Source organism: Gossypium arboreum, chromosome 11 (genome assembly GCF_025698485.1).
Source record: "Gossypium arboreum isolate Shixiya-1 chromosome 11, ASM2569848v2, whole genome shotgun sequence".
Classification (NCBI taxonomy): domain Eukaryota; kingdom Viridiplantae; phylum Streptophyta; class Magnoliopsida; order Malvales; family Malvaceae; genus Gossypium; species Gossypium arboreum.
In genome coordinates, this window is record NC_069080.1 from 12,983,849 (window position 1) to 13,007,260 (window position 23,412).

General features: G+C 34.8%; 1 protein-coding gene and 2 long non-coding RNA genes across 3 annotated transcripts in view; 2 read left to right on the plus strand and 1 right to left on the minus strand.

The window, feature by feature from the left end:
- Positions 1-23,412, plus strand: part of LOC128284028 (uncharacterized) — a 48,683-nt gene that overhangs the window by 19,461 nt on the left and 5,810 nt on the right. The gene's annotated exons all lie outside the window — the stretch shown is intronic.
- Positions 8,522-10,006, minus strand: LOC108472813 (CASP-like protein 1E1). Its single transcript, XM_017774371.2, has 2 exons — positions 9,593-10,006; positions 8,522-9,087 (listed from the first exon to the last, which is right to left on the minus strand). Exons 1-2 carry the CDS (start codon positions 9,811-9,813, stop codon positions 8,904-8,906), a joined length of 405 nt encoding a protein of 134 aa, XP_017629860.1. The 5' UTR covers positions 9,814-10,006; the 3' UTR covers positions 8,522-8,903.
- LOC128284029 (uncharacterized) lies at positions 20,188-22,189 on the plus strand. Its single transcript, XR_008274326.1, has 3 exons — positions 20,188-20,329; positions 21,245-21,286; positions 22,168-22,189. It is a non-coding gene; the product is annotated as an uncharacterized LOC128284029 (long non-coding RNA).

Genomic DNA, 23,412 nt, shown 5'->3' on the forward strand with positions numbered 1-23,412 from the left:
CTTTTTCCGATAACCGTAAAATTTGGGTTATTACAAGGTTTCTCGATGCTTTTCGATCATTCTTATGCCAAGCATGCTTGAGATGCCTTGTGGAGACATCTGGCCAATGAGGGTTAAGGATGATTCTTGAGCTGCGGTGCTGAGAAGCCCGAAGTGTCGAGCCAACTGAGTAACATAGAGGCCAATGGAGATGACCCCCTTCCTATGCCGCTCCGTCTGGTGCTGAATCGTGAGGGCGATGAAATAGGCAAGGTCGATGACGTGCCCGTGCGACATACACCATAAAATGTAGACATCGTGAGTGTTGACAACGCCAATGCTCTATCGTCGTCCTGTAATTGTGTGAGCTAAAATGGCGTGTAGGTACTTCAGAGATGGAGGGAAAGCCGATGCCTTGGAGTGGCTAGGATTGTAGGTGGCCCCACATGGTACTAGTGCGTCCCAGCACCGTGAAAGAGAACGACAGATGTGGCGGTTGAGAGCATGTAAGTCATTCTCCTCCTTGAATTCTTTCATATATAAACCCAGCGTCGTACCGAATTCTAGGATGCTGAGCTGGCAGGCTAATCTGTCTAGGCGAAATTGGACCGTGCCGAGATCATCGTAGTTCGTCATTACGGTTTAAAGATAGAACGTTGAACATAGTTCCATCGTGATCTCGAGGTATGTTGGCTCGATGATCCCAAAGAACAGCTCCCAAGGGTCGGTGGTTAGGAGGGCCCGAATCCCTTCAGCCAACTGAACTTGTTCTATCGCAGCCTAGTCGATGCAGTGGATCGCAATTAAAAGTCGGTCCCGGAGTATTTGCAATAGTTCTTCTTGAGACCCGATGGGGAACCTCAAAAAATGGTGACAAACTTCTGCGGTAGGACCCGAGGAAGATGACGCTCCCTTCCTTTTCTTTGAAGCAGGGACAGTGGCCTTTTTACCACATGAAGACGACATTGTATACCTGCAAGTGGAAACATCAATTCGTGTTGATGAGTAGACAAGGAAAAAAAATTTGTGACTAAATTCGAAAGAAAAATGCATAACTATGTTCAGCCACAACTACTAAGTTTAACTAAAACAATAAGTTCAATGACCTATTTTTGTCGCATTAGCATGGTGATATAAGTAAAAATAGAAAAGAATGGAATGCAACATACTATATGACTGAATAGAAATGTCAACACAAAAGGCATGATTATTTCAACTATCCTAACCATGAATATTCACTTCTAAATAATTAAATGGAGTAAAGAAATCATGTAATAAGTAAGAATTTGAACATGAAAAAGATGATAACTTGCTCTATAAATGAAATTTGTGTGATAGAAAGATGAAAATAACATGAAAAATATAGATTACTATGATAAATAGCATTATAAATCAGTGAAATAAAAGAGAAAGGAGTAAATAAACGCTAAAGGAAAGAGATTGAGCGTCGAGAATGAAGTTGGGAACGGCGCACGGGCGTGGCAGGGAGGGCGTGTGGACTTACAGTGGCTAGGGTTAGGGTTTTTGAGTGGGGAAGACAATGAATAGTACAGGGTATTTATAGATTTTGAGGCACACGGCCAGGTAACACGCCCGTGTTCCCCAATTTCAGTCCGTGTGATTCGCGAATTTTGAATTGGGCGCTTTTGACATTTAGTACACGCCCGTGTTCCTTGGGCGTGTGGGTGCACAAGGTCGTGTCGTACGGCCGTGTCTGGCGTTTTTCGCTTCTCCCACACCCGTGTCTGGCGTTTAGCTCCATATGCGATGCCTCATCCAACTTCTTCTTATTTGCTAAAAGCTCCTTTAAAAATTTCCTTGCATTTGGCATCTGCGGTAGGGCTTCAATAAACGATAAGTTAATATGTAATTTTTTAAGAGTTTAAAGAATTTACCAAATTGCTCATCTGAGTTGTCTTTCCTTGTCGCGTTGGGGTATGGCACGCGAGGTTTATATTCAACATTCACTGGTTTGTTTTTATTATGACCTACCTCACCTTGACCTTTGCTTACCATAGTTTCTTGCTTTGGTTCTAGCTCAAGCCCAATGACTCCTTCTTCATCTTGAATATTAATCGCGTTGAATTGTTCCCTTGGGTTGGGTTCAGTATTACTTGGCAAGCTACCTTGTGGTCTTTCGGAGATTAGTTTGAAAAGCTGGCCTATCTGAGTTTCGATCCCTTGGATCGACGCTTGTTGATTTTTAAGTGTTGTCTTGGTGTTCTAGAAACGAGTGTCTGACACTGATATAAACTTTGAGAGCATCTCTTCAAGGTTCAGCTTCTTTTCCTGTTGGTATGGTGGTTATTGGTAGCCTGGAGGTGGTCTTTGATTTCCTTAGCCTCCCCATGAGAAATTTGGGTGGTTCCTCTAACCTGCATTGTAAGTGTTACTATATGGATTGTTTTGAGATCGAGAATTATTACCCATGTAATTTAACTACTCATTATCCATGTTGTGGCCATAAGGTTGGTATTCCGAATTGCTTGATCCACCTCCACTTGCTTCGAGCTGCATTACTGGGTGAACCTGTGAAGAACTAAGAAAACCATTCATTTTCTTATACAAGAGTTCTACCTGATTAGAGAGCATGGTGACCAAATCGACGTTATAAACACCGGCTGTTTTTGTTGGTTTTGTCCTCATGACTTGCCACTGATAGTTATTCAGTGACATCTCCTCTATGAACTCATAAGCATCTTTAGGTGTTTTATTATTGATGGTTCCGCCAGCAGCTACGTCAACCATTTGCCGAGTCGAAGGATTCAGGCCATTATGGAACGTTTGAACCTGAAGCCAAAGTGGTAATCCATGGTAAGGGCACCTTCTCAGTAAGTCCTTGTATCTCTCCTATGCATCGTAAAGAGTTTCTAAGTCCATTGCACAAATGAAGAGATATCATTACGTAATTTGGCTGTTTTATCCGACGGGAAATATTTTAATAGAAATTTTCGGTCATTTGTTCCCAAGTAGTGATTAACCCGCGTGGTAATGAGTTCAAACACTGTTTAGCTTTATTCCTCAATGAAAAAGGGAATAACCGAAGATGAATGGCATCATCAGAAACACCATTAATTTTAAATGTATCACATAGTTCCAAAAAGTTTGCTCAGTGAGCGTTGGGATCCTCATCCTACAAACCATCAAACTAAACAAATTACTGTATCATTTGAATAGTGTTAGGTTTTAGTTTAAAAGTATTTGCAGCTACAGCAGGTCTAACTATGCTTGATTCAGTTCCTATTAAAGAAGGTTCAGCATAATCATACATAGTGCGTGGAGCAGGATTTTGATTAACCGCAATTACAGAAGGTAGCTGATTGTCTTGGTTTTCAGCCATCTCTTCGGTTGGGGGTTGAGTATCGTCCTCTTGCTCATTCTCTGTGTATCTTAAGCTTCGCCTTATTTCTCTTTGGTTTCTGCGAACTGTGCGATCGATTTATTCGTCAAAAAGTAGTGGTCCTGACAGGTTTCTTCTAGTCATACTATAAAAACCTGCCAAGAGAAAGAAAAAGTAAATTAATAAATAAAAATTAAATTAAATTGAAAGAAAAATAAATGGCTAAAGTAATAAAAATTGAGCGTACCTAATATCTTAGTTCCTCGGCAACGATGCCAAAAACTTGATCGCGTTATTTCGTGATAGGTTTTAAATATTTATAATTAATCATTCTTGAAGCTAGCTATTATCGCGATGTAAGCAAGTGTGCCTATCGAACAGTAGTATAGTTTTAGCAAGACCGGATTGTCAAACCCAAAGGAACTAAAAGTACTAGTAATGACTGTCTTTTCATTATCTAGCCTAAGAATAAAGAGGTTTTGTTTTAACTAACTAATTATCTAAACTAAGAACTCACAGAAAGTAGAATTAGGGAATTGCTTTTGGGAAAATCGATTGATTAAGACAATACCTAAGGAAAAATCCACCTAGACTTTACTTGTTATTCTGGCTCCGAATCGGACGATTTATTCATTTAACTTCGTAGAGATCCCTAAGTTATGTTATTATCCTTATTCAAGACTAATAACATCAAATCCCTAGGTTGAATAATTGATACCTTTCTCTAATTAACACCCTAGGGTTGTATCTATGGATCCCCTTATTAGGTTTCACCCTAAATCGGCAAAATCTTGTCACCCTATGTCTAGGCACGCAAACAACTCCGCTTAATTATGACAAATATACTCTTAGACAGGGTCTATTCCTCCTCTGAATAATAGCTTATCTTGAATCGGTATCCTGGGATATCAAAACAAGAATTAAAAACACATAATTAAGAACTAGTTAAATATTTATCATACAATTCAGAAAATAATAACAAGATTCATCTTAGGTTTCATTCCCCTTAGGTATTTAGGGGTTTTAGCTCATAACTAAATAAGAAAACATCTCAGAATAATAAAGAATACAAAACATAAAAAAAAACCCAAAACTCTTGAACGGGAAATTGAAGAGAGATCTTCAGTCTTGATGATGAATCCGGCTTCTGAGATGGATCAATCGGCTTCCTTGGAGTAATTCCTTCCTTCCTCCCCGTGTGTCCTCTTTTCTTCCTCCTCTAGAGTGTATTTATAGGCTTTATAATTCTAAGAGCCCTCAAAATTAGCCTTTTTCGAATTGGACTCAACTTGGGCTCGGCAGGGACACGCCCGTGTGTGATTACTTCAGGCCGTGCTCGAGCTTGCCAAATTGACACAGCCTTGTGATCTGCCCGTGTGAGGAGGTCTAGGCCGTGTTGATTTCGTACTTTGGCTCATTTTCTCCGTTTTTGGCTTATTTCTCGTTCCTTTCGCTCTCCTATGCTTTCCTAAGTATAAAATATGAAATTAAAGCATTAGGAGCATCGAATTCACCAATTCTAATGGGAAATCATCCATAAAATATGTTAAACATGGGGTAAAAATATGTATAAATTACGATTTATCAACGACTCCACAGAAATATTCGAAGAATTTTCGGTGATTTATGGATCCCAGTTGAACCTTAGGAATAGATAGGATACAAATGACATGTCATTAGGGATTATCATGTTTTGGGTGCTGGTCTCGTACGTCCTACCGCTGGCTGAGTTTTTAGCATGTGTTGCAGTTACTTTACAGCTTGTGTGAGCAGTACCGTGTAGCTACGTCTTGACTGACAGCTTGTGTGAACAGACCCAGCTTTGGCTCGAGAGAGAGCATTGATATGAAATATGAAATCATAGTGGTTTTGACCACGTGTCGGCACATAGTGTGCGAGATACCCGTGTATCCGATATTATTCCAAGTGGTTCAATGGACACAGTGTTGTTACGAGAATTATACGAGTTCAATACGAACAAAGTATTTATGTGAAATACGGGAAGTGGTATATATATTTGACATATGAATTCATGACTAACATGGTTGATAATTATGCGTTAGGCTTTTGGGCTAAATTGAGTTGTATTATGCCTAAATTTTACTTACCTAAATTGTGGTTTATTGGTAAGTTGTATTTTTAGTTATACGAACTTACTAAGTTTAATTGCTTAGTCTGTTTTTTTTTTTTCGTGTTTTATAGTGATTCAGAAGCTCGTTCAGATTGAAAGTTGTCAAAGATTACACCACACTATCAAACACTTATTTTGGTACTTTTGGTTATATATTTTGGTTTTAATGGCATGTATAGGTCTTTTTGGCTAGTGGTAGCCTATATGTTTTGGTCATGTATTTAGCAATTTGATTTGGCTTGTATTTGGTATATTTTGTTATGTATATATGTGTAAATGACCTTATCATATTGGCGTATGTTTATCATGTGAGTATGTGTTAGTTCTGAATTGGTATTTTGGGTATCATTTAGTTGATCTTGATAAGTGACATATATGTTAAGTTTTAGGGACAATGATACATATATTTGTTTGACCATTTAGGTAGATTTTGGAGACATATTTGGCATGTTTTAAATGGCCAATTGAGGTAACTATAAGTATCATGGTTGTATATGTTGATATTACAAGTTTTAAGCTTGATTTTAGTTGGTTTTGAATGCCTTTTTATGTCATGGTCATATGAAAATTGTTGTGTTTTAGGTTGGTACCAAGTTGGGTGAGAAATATAGCTTGGAAAATAGCCTATTTTTGTCCACACGAGCAGAGACACGGGTGTGTATCTCAGGTGAAATAGCTGTGTGTCCCCTGTAACTTCTAAAGAAGGCAAGTCAGTAGCCTCACATGGCCTAGCATACGGGCATGTGGCTTGGTCGTGTGGCACAAATCAGTATACCCTCCAATTTTCACACGGCCTGGCACACGAGCATGTGAGATTATTTCGAAGAGCACACGGTTGCCACACGAACGTGTGGTTTGGCCATGTGACCCAAGTCAGTAAGTTACACGGACATGGACACAGGCTAAGACACGACCATGTGTCCCTATGTCAAATGCCCACACTACTTGAGACACGAGCGTGCCTTTTTTGAAAAATTCTTTGAGTACTCGGTTTAGTCCTGATTTGTTTTTAATGTCTATTTTGGGCCTCGAAGGCTCATATTAGGGACTATATGATTGATTATGAATGGTTTTTGATTTGAATATGAATTGATTATGAATGGTTTTTGATTTGAATATGAGATGAACATGAAATGTATGTTTGTTCGATTGTAAGTTCGGTAATGCTCTGTAACCCTATTCCGACATTGAATACGGGCCAAGGGTGTTTCAACTTACAAATTTTATGTTTATGTTTTAGGTATTATTGGAAAAATGAGTTCGCCAAGAGGGACTATGCTAAGGAAGCAGCGATCCGTGTTATTATGCATATAGTGGACGTTTTCGGATAGTGGCATATTGTAGACTACACCTTGTGAGTCTGTCCTTAGCAAACTTTTGATGTTGTAAGAAGATATAATTAATCTAATGTATTGTGTTATTTATTTTTAAATACTTTTATTTGTTTCTTTAATGATAAAACACTAAATAAAATAATAAGAGATAAGTTTTAAGTCAAAAGTACAAGTCGTCTATTTTGAAAATCTTTATAAGTATTTGTGTAGTAAAATCGAGATCCAGACACGGTAACTCGAGTCGGGTTAATGGCGTTACAGACTCTCTTAAGGTGACCCAACTTCCTACAAAGCGAGCACGGTGGATATTTTTTCTTTCCACTTTCTCTTTTTTACTTTTCTTTATTATCTAACCAACTCTTTTTTCCGATCTGATTTGAGAAGCTTGAGCTTTCTTTGCCTTTTGCCTGAAAAGTTTCTTCAACGTGCCCCTTTTCTCTACTTGTCCTTTTTTGTTCTTAAGCATACAAAACATTGATCAGTTCTGGTTGTAAGATGGTTGACAGATTCCTCTAATTGTCAATGAGGATATCTTTGATTCATATCTCTCAGGAAGTGTGGCAATCACCTTCTAAACTACTTGTCTGTCAGCAAAATGGTCTCCTAGCAATCTTATCTGGTTCACCACTACCATAATTCTATCTAAATATTGCTTTACAATCTCAGCTTCCTTCATCTTGAGGTTTTCAAAATCTCGTCTAAGATTGATCAACTATTGCTACCTTGTCTTCTGCTAACCCTGGAACTCCTCTTTGAGCTTATCTTAAGCTTGTTTAGAAGGGTCACAAGCCATAATTCTTGTAAAGATCTTGAAACATCATTTGGCAGGCAAGACATTGCCTTATGCTTTTTTGCACATTCCTCATTTTGTTGTCTCATTTGAGAAAGTGTTGGATTTGCTTTCAAAGTTGGTGGTACTATTTCAGCATTTACGACTTTCCAAAGATCAAAGGCTTGAAGATAAGTCTTCATTTTTACTACTCAAATATGGTAGTTTTCACATGTGAAAACAGGGGGTGGAGGTGGTGGAAAGCTTGCTGAAGACATTTTTATAGAAATAGAGGTTATTTTTTCTTTTTAAACAAAACAAAGGTCCTCAAAGATAATTGGTTCTAGATACCAATTTTTGGATATTTGATGAAAAATGGATTAAGATAGAAAGCAAAAACAAGTTATGATCTTCTGTTTCATTACTTGACTTATAGTTTACATGTACAGCAATGCTTAAATAAGCTAAAAATAATATTAAATAATTACAACTTGGCAAGTCTTGGAACTTGTACAATACAACTTGCCTATCTATTGGCTGATTTTAGTCTAATCAACAACCGAATCAGCTTGTCAAAAAGTTTTATCATTTCGAAGTAAGTTGGCAACTTCTAGAGAAAGGGCTAACATGTATAAGATCACCTAACAAAGCTCACACCTTAAGTGAGCTCGCATCTTTATTGAGCTCACAACTTTGGATGAGCTAGTATCTTTGCGATATGTGTTCGTCATTGCATGGATAAATAGTGTGTAGCTTTTCTAGTCAATGTAGCAATTTATGGAAGTTTTAGACAGAAATCAATACTTTGGGCTAGGATAAATTGATTATAGACATTGCAGAATTTTTGTTTTATTATTATTTTTTTTGGTGGCCAAAGCAGTATTTATGCATTACATATTGCCGAATTGGATCCTTTCTAGAATGACATTCATGCAGATTAATAAAGAATGGTTGGGGGAGATAGTGCGTCCTGTACTTAGAATATTCCATTTTCACTCACTGTAATAACTAATGAGTTACACCAACCGGCTTGGCTTCAAATTTAACACCATCCACAGCTAATTAAATACGCATGTACTACAGCTAGCTAACCAACTTTTTTCCTACTAAAAGTTAATGCTAAAGCTACATGTGGATGCTAATTAACATCAATACCAGTAATGGCTCCCCATCGACCTCCTTCACTCCCTTCATCTACCTTGATTTCTTGTGAAGGTTGAGAAGGGCCACTGCCACCAGCCAAAAGAAAACCAAAGATCCAACCAAAGATAAGGTTATAGCAGCAGTCATTTGGTGACAGAAGCCACCGAACGAATTGCACACCTTCCTCCACTGCACATGCGAGTTACCTTATTGGCCTAAGATACCAACAGCGATTGCAGCCCCATTAGCAGACAAGAGCAACCCCATTATCGCCATATCTAGAATGACGACAACTAATCCTGTCTTGTCTTTGGATGTTCGGACTGCCATTGATGCTACCAGTGATGCTGCGGCGTATGAAAATGCTATGGCATTTGATACGAAGAAGTATCTAATAAAAAGAAATAAAGCTGAGTCAGGCATATATATATATGTATATGTTTGTTATCAGAATGGAGTTTCTATATATGATGTGGAGTGAGCCAAAACAGGAGTGATTATTAATTTGCATTAAAAAAGATGGCAAAAAACTTTTTTAATTGGAAGCTTCCTCATGGATACCATGGTCAACCACAGGAGAAAATATGAATATTTCATTGAAGAGATCCAATGGGATTTTTTTTAAAAGAAACTTCCGATTTTGAGTAATGTTTAGTTTAGAATGTTGACAGTCATGCTGATAACATTTACCTAATAAGATCATCAAGATTTATGACTAAACACTGAGATCTAATATAAGAAATATGCTAGATGATCTACCTTGGGCTAGTCTACTTTCTTTTGACTACTTAGAAATTGGGAAGTAATTTTTTACCAGAAAAGAACATCAGCAGTCACAGGGACATATACATACATATATAATCTTGAACGATGGAACTGAAAATATGAAAACTCACACAAAGGCAGACATGTAGTGCCACTTAGCAGTGACAGGGACGTGCAAAGTGGGCAAAGTTTTGGTGATACTTATAGGAATCGTCTTGGTCTCCTTGTCGGCATCCGTCAAAATCGCTGCTACCAACGTAAGGAGTAACCCCAGAACCCTCAATAATCCATCACAGTATCTAATTCTCCTTGAACTCTCTACCACCTTCAAGTTGCTCCCAACTCCTTCCATGTTAATCTCAAAACAAACAAGGCAAAAGTTCAGAGAATGAAGAAGGGGTTTTAAGGTACTATATGCAAAGACTTGTTGTAAGGGTTAAAAAAAGTGAAATATGGAGATGTTACAAAGGTGTGGGATAGTTAATGGCGTGGAAGTTGGAATAAAGGAGGAAGTTGAGGGTGCATTGAAGGCAACTGGAGCATATTATATGTATGCATTAAAGGAGGTAGAGTGAAATACTGAATTTGGTGTTTAAGAAGATGGTACTGGTACGTAACACCAGCATCAAAGCAGGTTTCGCAAGTCCATTATTACTATCTATTACTTAAATTGTGCCATGATACAGGTGGTCAGCGTCAGGGATCGATCCGGCACAGCAGCCAGCGCATATCGTCACCTACATGCCTTACATTAGATTTAGATGCTAACCAATGCAATGGAGTATCCGATGACACAACGGAGACTGCCTATTACTCGGTTGAGAGCAAATAATGCCACCTACTTTTGCTTCATTAGCTTATCAAAGTGATTATTACTATGCATTTTAGAGATCTGATTTTGCAAATAATGAAAAGTGGTACTAATATCATTTATAGTTTGCAGTTACTGGGCAGTATTATCATCTCTTTTTTCTATGATTAAAAATGGTACGAATATTTAAATTCATAAAAAATTTGTATGAATCTTTAATGCACTGTCAATGTATGAATTTTATACATCATCAACAAATAATAATACAACACCTCATCACTAGTAAAATATAAAACAAAAAAAATAGTAGAGGACTTATAAATAAATACCAATAACTATATTTAAATATAAATTCAAAATCCAAAACTCGATATAACTCATAAACTCGAAACTGAATAAAAATATAATAGTTATAATTAATTTTAATTATGCTTAAATATTAGTATTTACTTATAAGTCCACTATTTTTTGCTTTACCCAATGATGACATGTCATGTTGTAATTTATTAATGGCTTATGAAACTTATGTACTTCCAATGCTTCAAACATTATTCTTTAAAAATATGCAAGGTTGACCAACAAGTCTTAAGTATAATAGTAAAGCATATTTTGCCCTTCCAATAAGAGAATTTAGGTTCAATCCTTGGATATGATATGGTTAAGAGAGATAACCATGAACCTTGAAAGTAGTGGCGAAGTCATGGGGTTGGCAAGGGTCTTGATCCCTTCTAAAATAATTTTTTTTTTATTTAGACCCCTTTATAATTTATAAAATTTTAAATTATTAATAGTAAAATTACACATTGACCCTCCAAAAATGATAAAAATTTGATTTTAATCCTTTAAAAATTATAAAGATATAGACTATTAAAATGGTGAAATTGTATTTTTATTATTGTAAAAATATAAAATTTAATGGCGTCCCTCCCAATAACAATTTTCTAGCTTCGCCCCTGCTTGAAAGGGTCTTCATAGGCAAGGTCGTGGTTAGGGGACTGGCAGGGGCCCTACCCCCTTCAAATGAAAAAAATTTCCATTTAGGCCTTTTAAAATTTTTAAAACTTTTAAAACTTTTAAAATTTTAAATTAGTAAAGGTAAAATTACACTTTGGCCCCCTCTAAAAATGATAAAATTTTGATTTAATCCTTTAAAAATTATAAAGATATAGGATATTAAAATTATAAAATTGCCTTTTTACTATCGTAAAAATTATAATTTAATTTCGGCACCCTCAAAAAATTTCTGGCTTTGCCACTACTGCAAAATAAGTTTTTTGCGGCGTTTGAAATGCCACTAAAAATCGAATAGATTGAGTGGCGTTTTTAAGAAAGCGCCGCTAAAGATCGAGCATTAGCGGCGTTTTTAAAAAACGCCGCTAAAAGATTAAGCCTCATCTCTTAGCTTCAGTGGCATTAGCGGCGCTTTGTGAAAAACGCCGCAATAGCTTGAGTTTTAGCAGTGCTTTTTTAAAAACGCCACTATAGATCTAAACTATTTTAAGGTTTATGGATTATGGGTTTAAGCGTTAGGGTTTAAGGTTGATGGTTTATGTTTTATGATTTTAGGGTTTGGATACTATAATTAATAGGTTTAGGGTTTAGATTAATTAGTGTTTTTAATTTATATATTAAATAATCTCTTATATAATTATAAAAGAGATAATATTAATTTTAATATTTTAAAATTATAACAAATTATTTATTGAAAAAGAAAGTAATGATTGATATGGATAGGTAATTATCTATTTTGGATAGGACCAAATTATAACAAATTAAATAAGGTCTTATTTTTATTTTGAATTGATTTTATTTTGATTATATCTAAAATCGACTTTATAAACAATATAAATTAACTACACTATTCACTTAGCTATGGGAAAGTTAATTTCATTTTAGTTACTTAATCATGAAAAGTTACACTTTGATAACTAAACTATTTAATTAGAAGTTTTCATTTAATTAAGTTACGAAGCTGTTAAAATCAATGTTATGGCTTTCTTTAAACACTAACCCCTAACCTCTTAAATCAATAACCTTTTAACCTCCAGACCCTAAATCTCTAATCATAAACCCCTAAAACTATAAACACTGATTAATAACTCTTTAAACAGCAGACCCTAAATCTCAAATCATAAACCCTTAAAACTATAAACAATAAACCTTAATCCTAACACCCGAAACCTTAAATCTCAAATCATAAACCCTTAAAACTCTAACCCTTAAACCCCAACCTCTAAATCCCAATTCTTAAACCCCAAACCCTAAAACTAACCTTTAAACCCATAAACTATAGATCATAAATCCCAAACTCTAAACTATAACTAATAAATCATAAACCCTAAAATCTAAAAATAAATTTCATATGGATATTAAGTATATATATAATGATTTAATGTAAGAGCAAAAACCAAAACACAAAAAAAAAGGGAAAAAAAGTGAAATGGCAAAATGATTGCAAAATGTTACCGCTTTTAAGCTTTATTTTATGTAAATTTAAAAATTATAAAAATCTTCAAAAATTAAAAATTAAAACTTAAAATGTAATATTTAATATTTTATTTCATATTTCAGTTAAAAAGTTCAATATTCAAAATTTAAAAAAAATTCTGAAAAATGATAAACTCAATACAAAAATTTTGAAAGAAAAAATAAAAAAAAATGTTAAAAATGAAAAAAAAATTAAAATTAAACAATAGTGGCGTTTTTTTTTATCAAAAACACCATAAAAAGTTTAGCTATAGTGGCGTTTTTGGTGAAAACGCCACAAAAGACCAATAATTTTTGGTTACCCGCTCATTACTCCATCTTCTTCTCATCTCTGTCGCGCGCCCTAAATCCCCAAATAAAAGTTTGTACTTATTCATTTTTCCCTTTTACTCTGAAAATTTGCCCCCAAATTCACCCCTCTTCTCTCCCTCGTCTCTGCAAATCAGTTTTTTTCTTCTCATCTCAGTTCTCGCCCATCGCCGCCTCCTCTGATTTTTTTCAGATCTGACCTGTATTCCGTGTCGAATCGTGTTGACACAGGTACTGCACCCCAAATTACCGAGTCAGGGTAACGAAGCTTACCATCCCCTCTTCTCTCTCTCATATTTACAAATCAGGTTTCTTCATTCTCTTCTCATCTCAGTTCTCTCCCACCACCTCCGCTGGTTTTTGCCGAATCTGACCCGTATACCGTGTTGGATCGTGTCGACACAAGTACTGCATCCCAAATTGCTCCGAGCCTGGGTAACGAAGCCTATACTTATGCCTATAATTATGTTTCTCATAGTGTTGTCTTGATTCATTGGCTTTTTTACTTTGTTTGGTTTTTGATATTTTGGATGCAGAGATGGTTCAAATGGCTCAAATGGTTTGTGGCTCTTGTCGTCAATTGCTTTCATATCCTGAAGGAACTCGGCAAGCTAAATGTTCATGTTGTGAAACAGTCAACTTTGTACTTGAAGGTTTCTTTCTCCTTCTCATGTCTATCTCTTGTGTCTAACATAGCCATGGGTTTACAACCCTTCAAGGACTCTTCAAATACATTTATGTCAGACGCATAACCATATTCTATGCTCACACCTGAGTCTGAGTAAGATAGATTGATTTCACTAATTTTAGGCTTGAATTTTAAGTTCTTCAAAGAAAAAGTTTGCTTCCTTCATCAACTGTCATTTTATATGGTAGCAGACATTGATACCTTTGATAGCATTCTGTGGTGTATAGTTTTTATTTTATCTTATATTCTGCATAATGTTGATTTCACTGATTTTAGGCTTGAATTTTACGTTCTTCAAAGAAAAAATTTGCTTCCTTCATCAACTGTCATTTTATATGGTAGCAGACATTGATACCTTTGATAGCATTCGTGTTGTATAGTTTTTATTTTATCTTATATTCGCAGAATGGGGATGATTCTATAGATCGAAAATCGGAGAATGAAACAATGGCGCTTTTGTAAGTTACTTTTCAAGTTCCCGACACTTATATGTATCACAAATAAACTTTAAGAGTATTTCCTTCTCTTCATGGTTGTTTAGAGCGAGCAAATATTATTCTTTTTTAGGGTGTATTCTGAGTTTTGCACTCAAATTGATTTGTTTGCTTTGGACCATTGTATGATATTCCGAGATAGCGGAAAAGCATGAGGATTTTCTTATGTTTAGTTATATAGATATTGCAATGATTTAACCGATTTTGATCCTGATTTTACTGATTTTAATTACATTGTCATGCAGGTCCAGGCTCTACTTCAACAGATAGTGAGTTCTTATTTTGAACTATTTTGGTATTCTATAAGGAATTTTAGAACAATAAATTTTAAACAGATTTAGCTAATACTACCCTTCCATTACATATTACAGCAACAAAGGTTCCAAACAATGTCTGACTCCATCATTACGAAGAATATCCTTTTCATCTTATCTAGTTGTTTCTATGCGAAGGGATGAGTTGCATAAGTAGTTTCTATAAAGCATTAGGGAAGTTCTGTTTTGTTGATCTTGTGGTTGTTTGGTGGAGGTTTTTAAGAATTTCACTTTTGCAATAAGCAAAATGTGAAAGCTTTTTTATTTGCTTACACCAAGGTTTTAGTCTGTTTTTACATTGATATTATATATACATAATTTTTAAAGAATATTTATAAAAACAATATTATTCAAGTAAAACAATGATAAATTAAACCGTGTAACATCAAACGAAATTTATATATTCATCATTTTCAGTTGATTTTACGTATTATTTTTATATATACAAGTAATTGCATTGTTAATAAATTAAGGTTTATTTGATAGAAACAATATTTTTGAGTTATGTTAGGGTGGTATTAATAATTGCTCTTTAAGATAGACATCTATACTATTTATAAAGCCCTTTACTAAGTTGGTATCACCCATCAACTAAGTCTCAATTCATTAAGGAAAAATATTTTAATGTCTCTTCACATTTAAAATAAATTATATTATTTGAGGGTACTTTAATATTTTAATATATGCATATAATGAGATTTGAACCCATACTAATTAAGTTAGTAAAATCTTAAATTTATCATTTAACTAAAGTTTTATTTTAGCATTTTATACATTCTAATTTTATTATGCTTACTTTATTAATTTAAATTTCGTCTACTTACAATAGAATCTAATTTTTATTTTAATATAGTCCATATTTAACGTGTTATTATTAATTAGTTTAAACACAAATATATATTTTAAAGACATGATTTCCACTTGCATTAATATTCAATTTAAAATGAAGTGAAAAGTGTACCTTGGAATGCATCAGGTTCTCTTCTTGCGACATGTGGGCAAGATAAAACTGTATGGATTTGGGAAATCTTGCCAGGGAATGAATTTGAGTGTATTCAAGTTTTCAAGGTCATACTCAGGATGTGAAAATGGTTCGGTGGCATCCCACAATGGATATTTTGTTTTCCTGTAGCTATGATAACACTGCAGTATAAGCTAGATGGATTTCCCTCTTTAACAAGACCATAGAAATCTTGGTTGTTTTTGCAAATTTCATTATATGCCAACAAGATTAAGAAATGTGATCAATTTGTGATACATTTACTTTTCCTTATGGGTTTGACGGTCAGAGGATGCTGATGGTGATTGGGACTGTGTGCAAACTTTAGGTGAATCTAGCAAGTACTAAGCCTAGAACTCTTTCTATCTGTTCTGTTTCAGTTCATTTTCTTGTTCATTGTATTGCCTGACATGTACTTTTATATGTACCTATTAAGTATTGTGGTGATGTCTTTGAAATTTTATTATACCTTAAAGATTTTTGTCCACTAGTTTATTAAGTTTTCGGACTACTAAAAACTCTTGTTCCACTAGTTTATGGTCAGTGGTCACTGTTCCACCGTTTGGTCGCTTGCTTATTACTAATAGTAGAATTTAACCAATCTGATATTTGTTTGCGAAAGAGATTAATTATGCATTTTCTTCCATTTTTGTTACTTTGAATTTGGTATGAGCTTTTTCTTTTTCTTTCTTTCCATAAATGTAAATGTGCTTAAAATTTATCTAAAAATTCTCATCGACATAAATTTTCATAAATTGTATTATCTCTCTGTTACTGCAGTACATCGAAGATGTTAAATCTGGGAAAGTAAAGTTTCACTATGGCACCATTAACAAAAGGTTAAGTGTTCTCTTGCTGCTTTTACTAGGTTAAGAAGCGAATGAAGAAGCCTATCTATGTCTACTACCAACTGGACAATTTCAACCAGGATCATCAAAGGTATATCTTTTCTACCTTTACTATAAGTTTTGTGCTATTGCATGCTGGCTGATCTTTAAAATGATGTTAAGGATATCCTTTATTTCATTAGCAAACATTGTGCAATATTTTAACTAATACTATTAGCATTTACCATATGCTTTTTTTCACTATAAGTTTTATTGCACAGAGGTATATCTATGTGCTCTATTGCATGCTGGCTGATCTTTAAAATGATGTTAAGGATATCCTTTTTTTCATTAGCAGACATCGTGCAATATTTTAACTAATACTATTAGCATTTACCATATGTTTTTTTTCACTATAAGTTTTGTTGCTCTGAGGTATATCTATGTGCTCTATTGCATGCTAGCTGATCTTTAAAATGATGTTAAGGATATCCTTTTTTTCATTAGCAGACATCGTGTAATATTTTAACTAATACTATTAGCATTTACCATATGCTTTTTTTCACTATAAGTTTTGTTGCACTGAGGTATATCTATGTACTCTATAGATATCGTGCAATATTTTAACTAATACTATTAGCATTTACCATATGCTTTTCTTCACTATAAGTTTTGTTGCATTGAAGTATATCTATGTGTTCTATTGCATGCTGGCTGATCTTTAAAATGATGTTAAGGATATCCTTATTTTCATTAGTAGACATCGTGCAATATTTTAACTAATACTATTAGCATTTACCATATGCTTTTTTTCACTATAAGTTTTGTTGCACAGAGGTATATCTATATGCTCTATTGCATGCTGGCTGATCTTTAAAATGATGTTAAGGATATCCTTTTTTTCATTAGCAGACATCGTGCAATATTTTAACTAATACTATTAGCATTTACCATATGCTTTTTATATGAATCCATATGATTTTTGGGTTTTATGGAAGTTTGTATCTCTTAAACTGGAATAACAACCATCAGTATGAGTTTCTATTAATGTCCTCTAGATATGAAATCAAATTGTGTTGAATCAAATTGTAAAACCACCGGAATGTTTGTGTCCTCTTAATATCAAACTCTAGAGTCTAGAATCCAGGCACCTCAGTGTGGATAATAGATTGTAACTAGATTTTTCTGCCAAAGTGACGAAAAATTTGATCATTTGGTTTTGCATCCTTTAGAAATTGAAGATGTGGCAGAGGATTCAATCTCTTCAAGCTGGAAAAGCCAAGGGTTAAACTTCTTCAAGTGGAACGCTATTTAATGTTGCATTCCATGGTCATTCATCTTAGTCGGAGCTTGAATTTTGTGTTATGGAAATAGGGATTTATAGCTACCTTGTGTACCAGCTTCTTTAACCATGATGGTTAATTATTACGAGTTTTGTAGCTTCTTTTATAATTGGCTTAGCTAATATAGATCAGATGAGCTATGAGTTAGATTGCCCATTTATTTAAACATAATATTTAAATTATAAATTTAAATTCATTAATTTAGTTTTAAAGTTAAAATTTTAATAGAAAATTTAATTCAATAAATATTTTTTATTTATCCTTAAAAGTATATAGTTTAAAAGTTCAAATTTCAAAATAAAACATAATATAATATTTATCATAGAAAATAAATATTATTTAATTCAAAAATATTTTTTAAAGTTTATATTCTTTACCGGCGTTCGTAAAAAAGCGCCGCTAAAAGTCTGTTATATAGTGGCATTTTTAGAAAAAGCGATCCTAAAGGTTATGTTTTTTACGGCTCATGACCTTTAGCGGCGTTTTGGGAAAAGCGCCGCTAAAGGTCATGGTCTTTAGCAGTGTTTGCGGGAAAAGCACCGCCAAAGGTTAAGGTCTTTAGCGACGACTGCGGGAAAAGCGCCGCTAAAGACCATGACCTTTAGCAGCGTTTGCGAAAAAGGCGCCGCTAAAAGTCATGATTTTTAGCGGCGTTTTTTTAAATAAACGCCGTAAAATTTTGCAGCATTTGCTATAGCGGCGTTTTTTTCGGCGCTTGTGAAAACGCCGCGAATAGTTCTAGCACCGCTAAAGGCCAAAAAAAACACCGCTAAAAGTCTGTTCTCCTGTAGTGCACCTCTGTTCATAAACCATAAAACGAATATGAACGATACCTTAACTAAATTTGGGGTTTTAGTTGTGTGAAGTCTTGAAATTTCTAGTGTTCAAATTCAAGTTTACCCTATTGAATTTAACTTGGCTTATATGACATGTAATAGGACCATTGGTCATGTTATGAAATAGTTCATAGGTATTTGTAAGGTATATGTATTGTGCATTTGATATTATGGTTTGGGCAACTAGTTAAGATATGCATGTTTAATCCTAAGTTTGTGCATAAATGGTCAAGCATGAAATGGTAAGTTGGTCATGAATGAAGTATGGCATGTTAGGTTGAATATGATATGGTAAGTTTGGCTTGAGTTAAGTAAGACATTTCGGGATTTATTGTGAGTCATTTGAAGCATGTTTGTGACTTGTATTTGTAGTGAAGGAAATGAAATGTGAAAGTGTTGTATTGTGGTGTCAATACGGGCACATTGATAAGTTATTTAGGTGTTTGGATGGATAAATTATTGTCTTTAGTGGTAAGGTGACTTTTTGGCATGAACTGAAGTTGCTAAGATAAGATTTTTACCATTATTGGGATAAGTATCAATACTTGACCAAATGAATAGTATACAAATAAAACAAAATGCCAAAATAGCATCGATTTTCAATTGAGTATCGATACTTTTCATAAAATATCGATACCACCAACTAATTATCAATACCATTGCTTTTCAAGGAAAACATAATTGAATGTTGGTATTGATTTTTATAAAGGTATCGATATCAACTACGAAAGTTTCATTTTAGTGTTAAAACTTATTGCTTTTGAAATTTAATTCTATTATATGACTAAAGTTCATAAATAGATCCTGATAAGTTATAAAAGTAATATATTTTAATCTCATTCTTAATGCGTTTTTGGATGATTAATTATGCAAATTAGTGAATTTGATGCTTCTAATTCTTTAAATTCATGTTTCTATACTTAGGAAAGTATTTGGGAGTGAAAAGAGTGAAAAACAAGCCAAAATCGGATAAAAGCAGCTGCTTTAAGGATCCACACAGGCTGTCCACACGCCAATAAGCCAGCTTGTGTTGATTCCGCACTCTGCTTCCCAAATATGCGAAAAAAAACTCAATTTTTAGTCTTTCTGAGCATTCTAAAGACTATAAATACCAATTAGAATAATAGAGAATGGAGCAATCAGAGAAGATCGAAGAAAACACTCAAAGAACGCCATCGGTGTAACGCCCCAATTTTCGGGAATTCTGTGAATGTTGGCATAGATTTAATTATGTTAGTGGGCCTCTAGAAGGCTCAAGCTTAAGATAGAACCCGGCAATTTTAGTTAATTTTTGTTCCATAAGAAAAAGGGGTGAAATTATGAAATAGAACCTATATGAAAATGTTTGAAAATGCTATAGGCTAAATTGAAGTGGCCAAATAAATAGGAGTGCAAAATAGGAGGATTTGCATGACAAACCTCCCATTTTACATGAAGTGGCCAGCCATCATGTTGTTGTAGACAAAATGTGCACTTGATATCCATAATTTATGGTACAAATTGATACAAATTGATACAAATTGATAATGGGTTAGGTAAATGTTCCATGATAATGGGTTAGGTAAATGTTCCATGATGGGAATTTCATGTCTTTTGTATTAAAGAATTAAATGGATGAAATATGAAATTTTATTAAAAGAAAAAGGGGTGAAAAGAACAAAGTTTTGTCCATCTTTGTTCATCATAGCCTAAAGTTAGAGAAGAGAAAGGAGAGGAGAAAGCTCTTGAATGTTCGGTCACTTGGGGAAGAAAATTGAAGGTAAGTTCATGGTAGTTTGCTTCTATCTTGATGTTCGTGAGTTCTTCTTGATTCTACCTTAACTCTTGAAGCATATTTTGGTTTTAGTTGTGTTGTGAGCATTTAGTCATGAATTAAAATGAAGGAAATGGTTGTTGTTTCATGTTCTTTTGATGAAAAATGGAAGATAGGTGAAGTTGAGCCAAACAAATGAGCATGCACGTGCCTTAGATGCTAAGGGGAAAAATCGGCTAACATGTTGTGCTTTAAAATGATGAAATGGAGATTATACTTAAGTAAAATCATAGATATGTGATGATTGATTGGTGATATACATGTTTAAATAACAAGCATGCAAGTTAGGTGTGAAAGAGTGATTTGGTAATAAATCTGCTTGGGACAGCAGCAGTAACGTGACTTTGGAAAATCACCATAAATTGTGGGAGATGAGTTAGAAGCTGAATAAATTATGTAATTAAAGCTTAATGAGTCTAGTTTCAAATGGAATAAACGAGAACATATTTTAAATTCTTTACAATGAGAAATTTGATTCGTAATAAAGAGTGGTCAGATTAGTCAAACAGTGAAACATGGGAAACTTTAAGAAAAATATGGTATTGATTGGCCTTACCAAAAATTCTGAAAATTTTATGGATAGAAGATATATGAGTCTATTTTCAGGAAAAATTAACGGTACTTGATTTGGAGTTTCGTAGCTCCAGTTATAAATAATTTAGTGACTGTTGCTCAAGAAGACAGCTTGCAGTGAAATTATGATTATGTGGTAAACATTGACAAAAATTTATTCATGAGTTGCTTATTGTTTTCTTATAAGCTTACTATGATCTGTAGGTGTGGTTGGCCGAATATTGTAAGGGGTTAATATGTAGTTCTTATTTGAATAGTTAGATTAATGTGTTAGTAATCCAATTGTAGGCAGTTCGTGTGTGGATCTCGTCAGCATATCGTCACAAACAGGTGTGTAACTAACACCCTCTTTCTTAGTCTGGATCGGCAAAAGTTGAAAACCCGAAATGCCGAAAACCGGTATTTTGTAGATTTGCAAATGTGCGAATGCTCGTGAGGTAAATCGATTAATGTTTTTAGTAAGCTGCAAAATTTGGACTGCAAAGTGCATAATTTTTGTGCACTCGATATTTTTGGGCTTAATGGGCCAAAATTGGAATGATGGGCCAACGGGCCCAATTGATAAGAACCCTCGACGTGATTCTGTTAGTACGTGAAAAGTAGGAATATGCATGAAAACCCTAAAATTAATAAATTACTGAAATACCTTTAAAAGTGGAAAATTTACGTTTACCCTAGTAGTTAAATTACCGAAATACCCCAGGGTTAAATTGACCTAAATGCATGTTTGATCGTTGTTATTTACTACATGCCATGTTGTTATTATCGATGCATGGGATTGGGATATTGACGGAGGAAGTCTTGAAAGTGGCTTGTCCACGTCTTGGAGGCTTTGCCTCAATTTATCGTTAAGCGAGCAAAGCAAGGTCGCAGCTGTGGAGTGTTGGGTGGGTGGGTTGAGCTATTCCTACATGGAGTGTAGGGCTGGTACTGAGTGGAGTGTAGTGGTTGGTGGGTTGAGTAGTCTCCCAAATGGGCTTGCATATGTTATTGATGTTGCATGTATTTTGAAATGGGCCTATGGGCCATACTGTTATCTGAATAAGGGGCTAAGGCCCAGTTTATTGTAATCTGAAAAGGGCTCTGGTCCAATACCATTGTTACCTGAATAGGCTTAGGCCCAATAGGCTTGAGCTGACTTGGGCTTTGAATGGGTTTTCCTTACACACTAAGTTTCCTCAAACTCACCCCTTTTATTTTCATCCACGCAGGTAATCCCCAACCATAGTGGGCTTGGAGCTGTGAGGGAATTCGGAGTGGCCACCCGTTCTGAAAGTTTGATTTTCTTCCGTGAATTGGACATCCTTTTATTTACGTTTGAAGTTTTGGGTTTTAAATGTAATAAGGCCGCTTAATTATTTTTGATGGTTTTAATATGTATTACTAAGATAGGTATTACTTATTTTAAGCTGTTGAAATTGGATAGCTTTAGTAGCGTTTTCAAAAACAACAATTGATTTCAAAATAACACGACAACAAGCAAAGCTTCCAATGAAAGTATTTTCCAAAATTAATCACTTTTCCTAAAAATGACTTAATCAAATCGGTTTCCTAGAAATATACATGACGTTAAGGTGTGGTAATGGCGGTATGCATGTCTAGGATTGGATCCGAAGGGAGCTTGGTACTTAAGCAGTCCGATGGACTCACCACCTCTTTTCCGGTTTCCTACCTAGTGCACAGCTTCCATTCACTTTAACCTATAATGAAATTATCTTTTAAAACACTAAGTAAGTTTTTCTGGATCAATAATATAAAATGTTTTGAACGCTTCGATGTGGCATGTCGGATCCGGTCATAATGTCTGGGTCGGGTTTGGGGTGTTATATTTAGTGGTATCAGAGCCTAGGTTACAACAACTCGGCTGTGGAATGGGTTTACAAAAACAAATATTTTCGAAAACGAAAATTTTATAAAGAATGCGAAAAACTCGATTTTTAAAATTTAGATATTTAGAAGGTGACATTCCGAATCTCCGACTCAAGTCTGTAAGTATTACTCTGAACTTCTCTGAATATTTTTCTGAATTATCTGTCTGTACTAAAATCCTGCTAGGATACTCTAGATAGGATGATACTGAAACCATAGAAAAATTTGATAAGAGACTAAAACTGTAGCTAGACTTCGATTCTGCGAAAACAAACTCTGAATTACTATCTGATTCATAAAACATCTATAATAAACACTGGAATATTGAATCAATGCATAAAATTTGTAATCAAGATAATACGATATGAGTACAAGAGTCGTTCGTGGAAGAGGCCGTGGATGGGGCCGAGGAAATGCTCGAGCGAGATCTTCGTCTTCGAGACATATGCCAGCGGTGGATGCACCGGTACCACCGGCAACAGAGGTAGAGTCTCATGATCATGCGGTTTAACGATGATGCCTCATCACGAGCAATACCGTGTTTTAGAAAGGGTTACAAAGGGCAAATACGGGCAATGGAGTTCGAG

Coding starts and splice junctions, on each gene's coding strand:
- LOC108472813 (XM_017774371.2), bottom strand. CDS start 9,813: ATGGAAGGAGTTGGGAGCAACTTGAAGGTGGTAGAGAGTTCAAGGAGA. Junction 9,088..9,592: donor CACTACATGTCTGCCTTTGT/GTGAGTTTTCAT, acceptor TCTTTTTATTAG/ATACTTCTTCGTATCAAATG.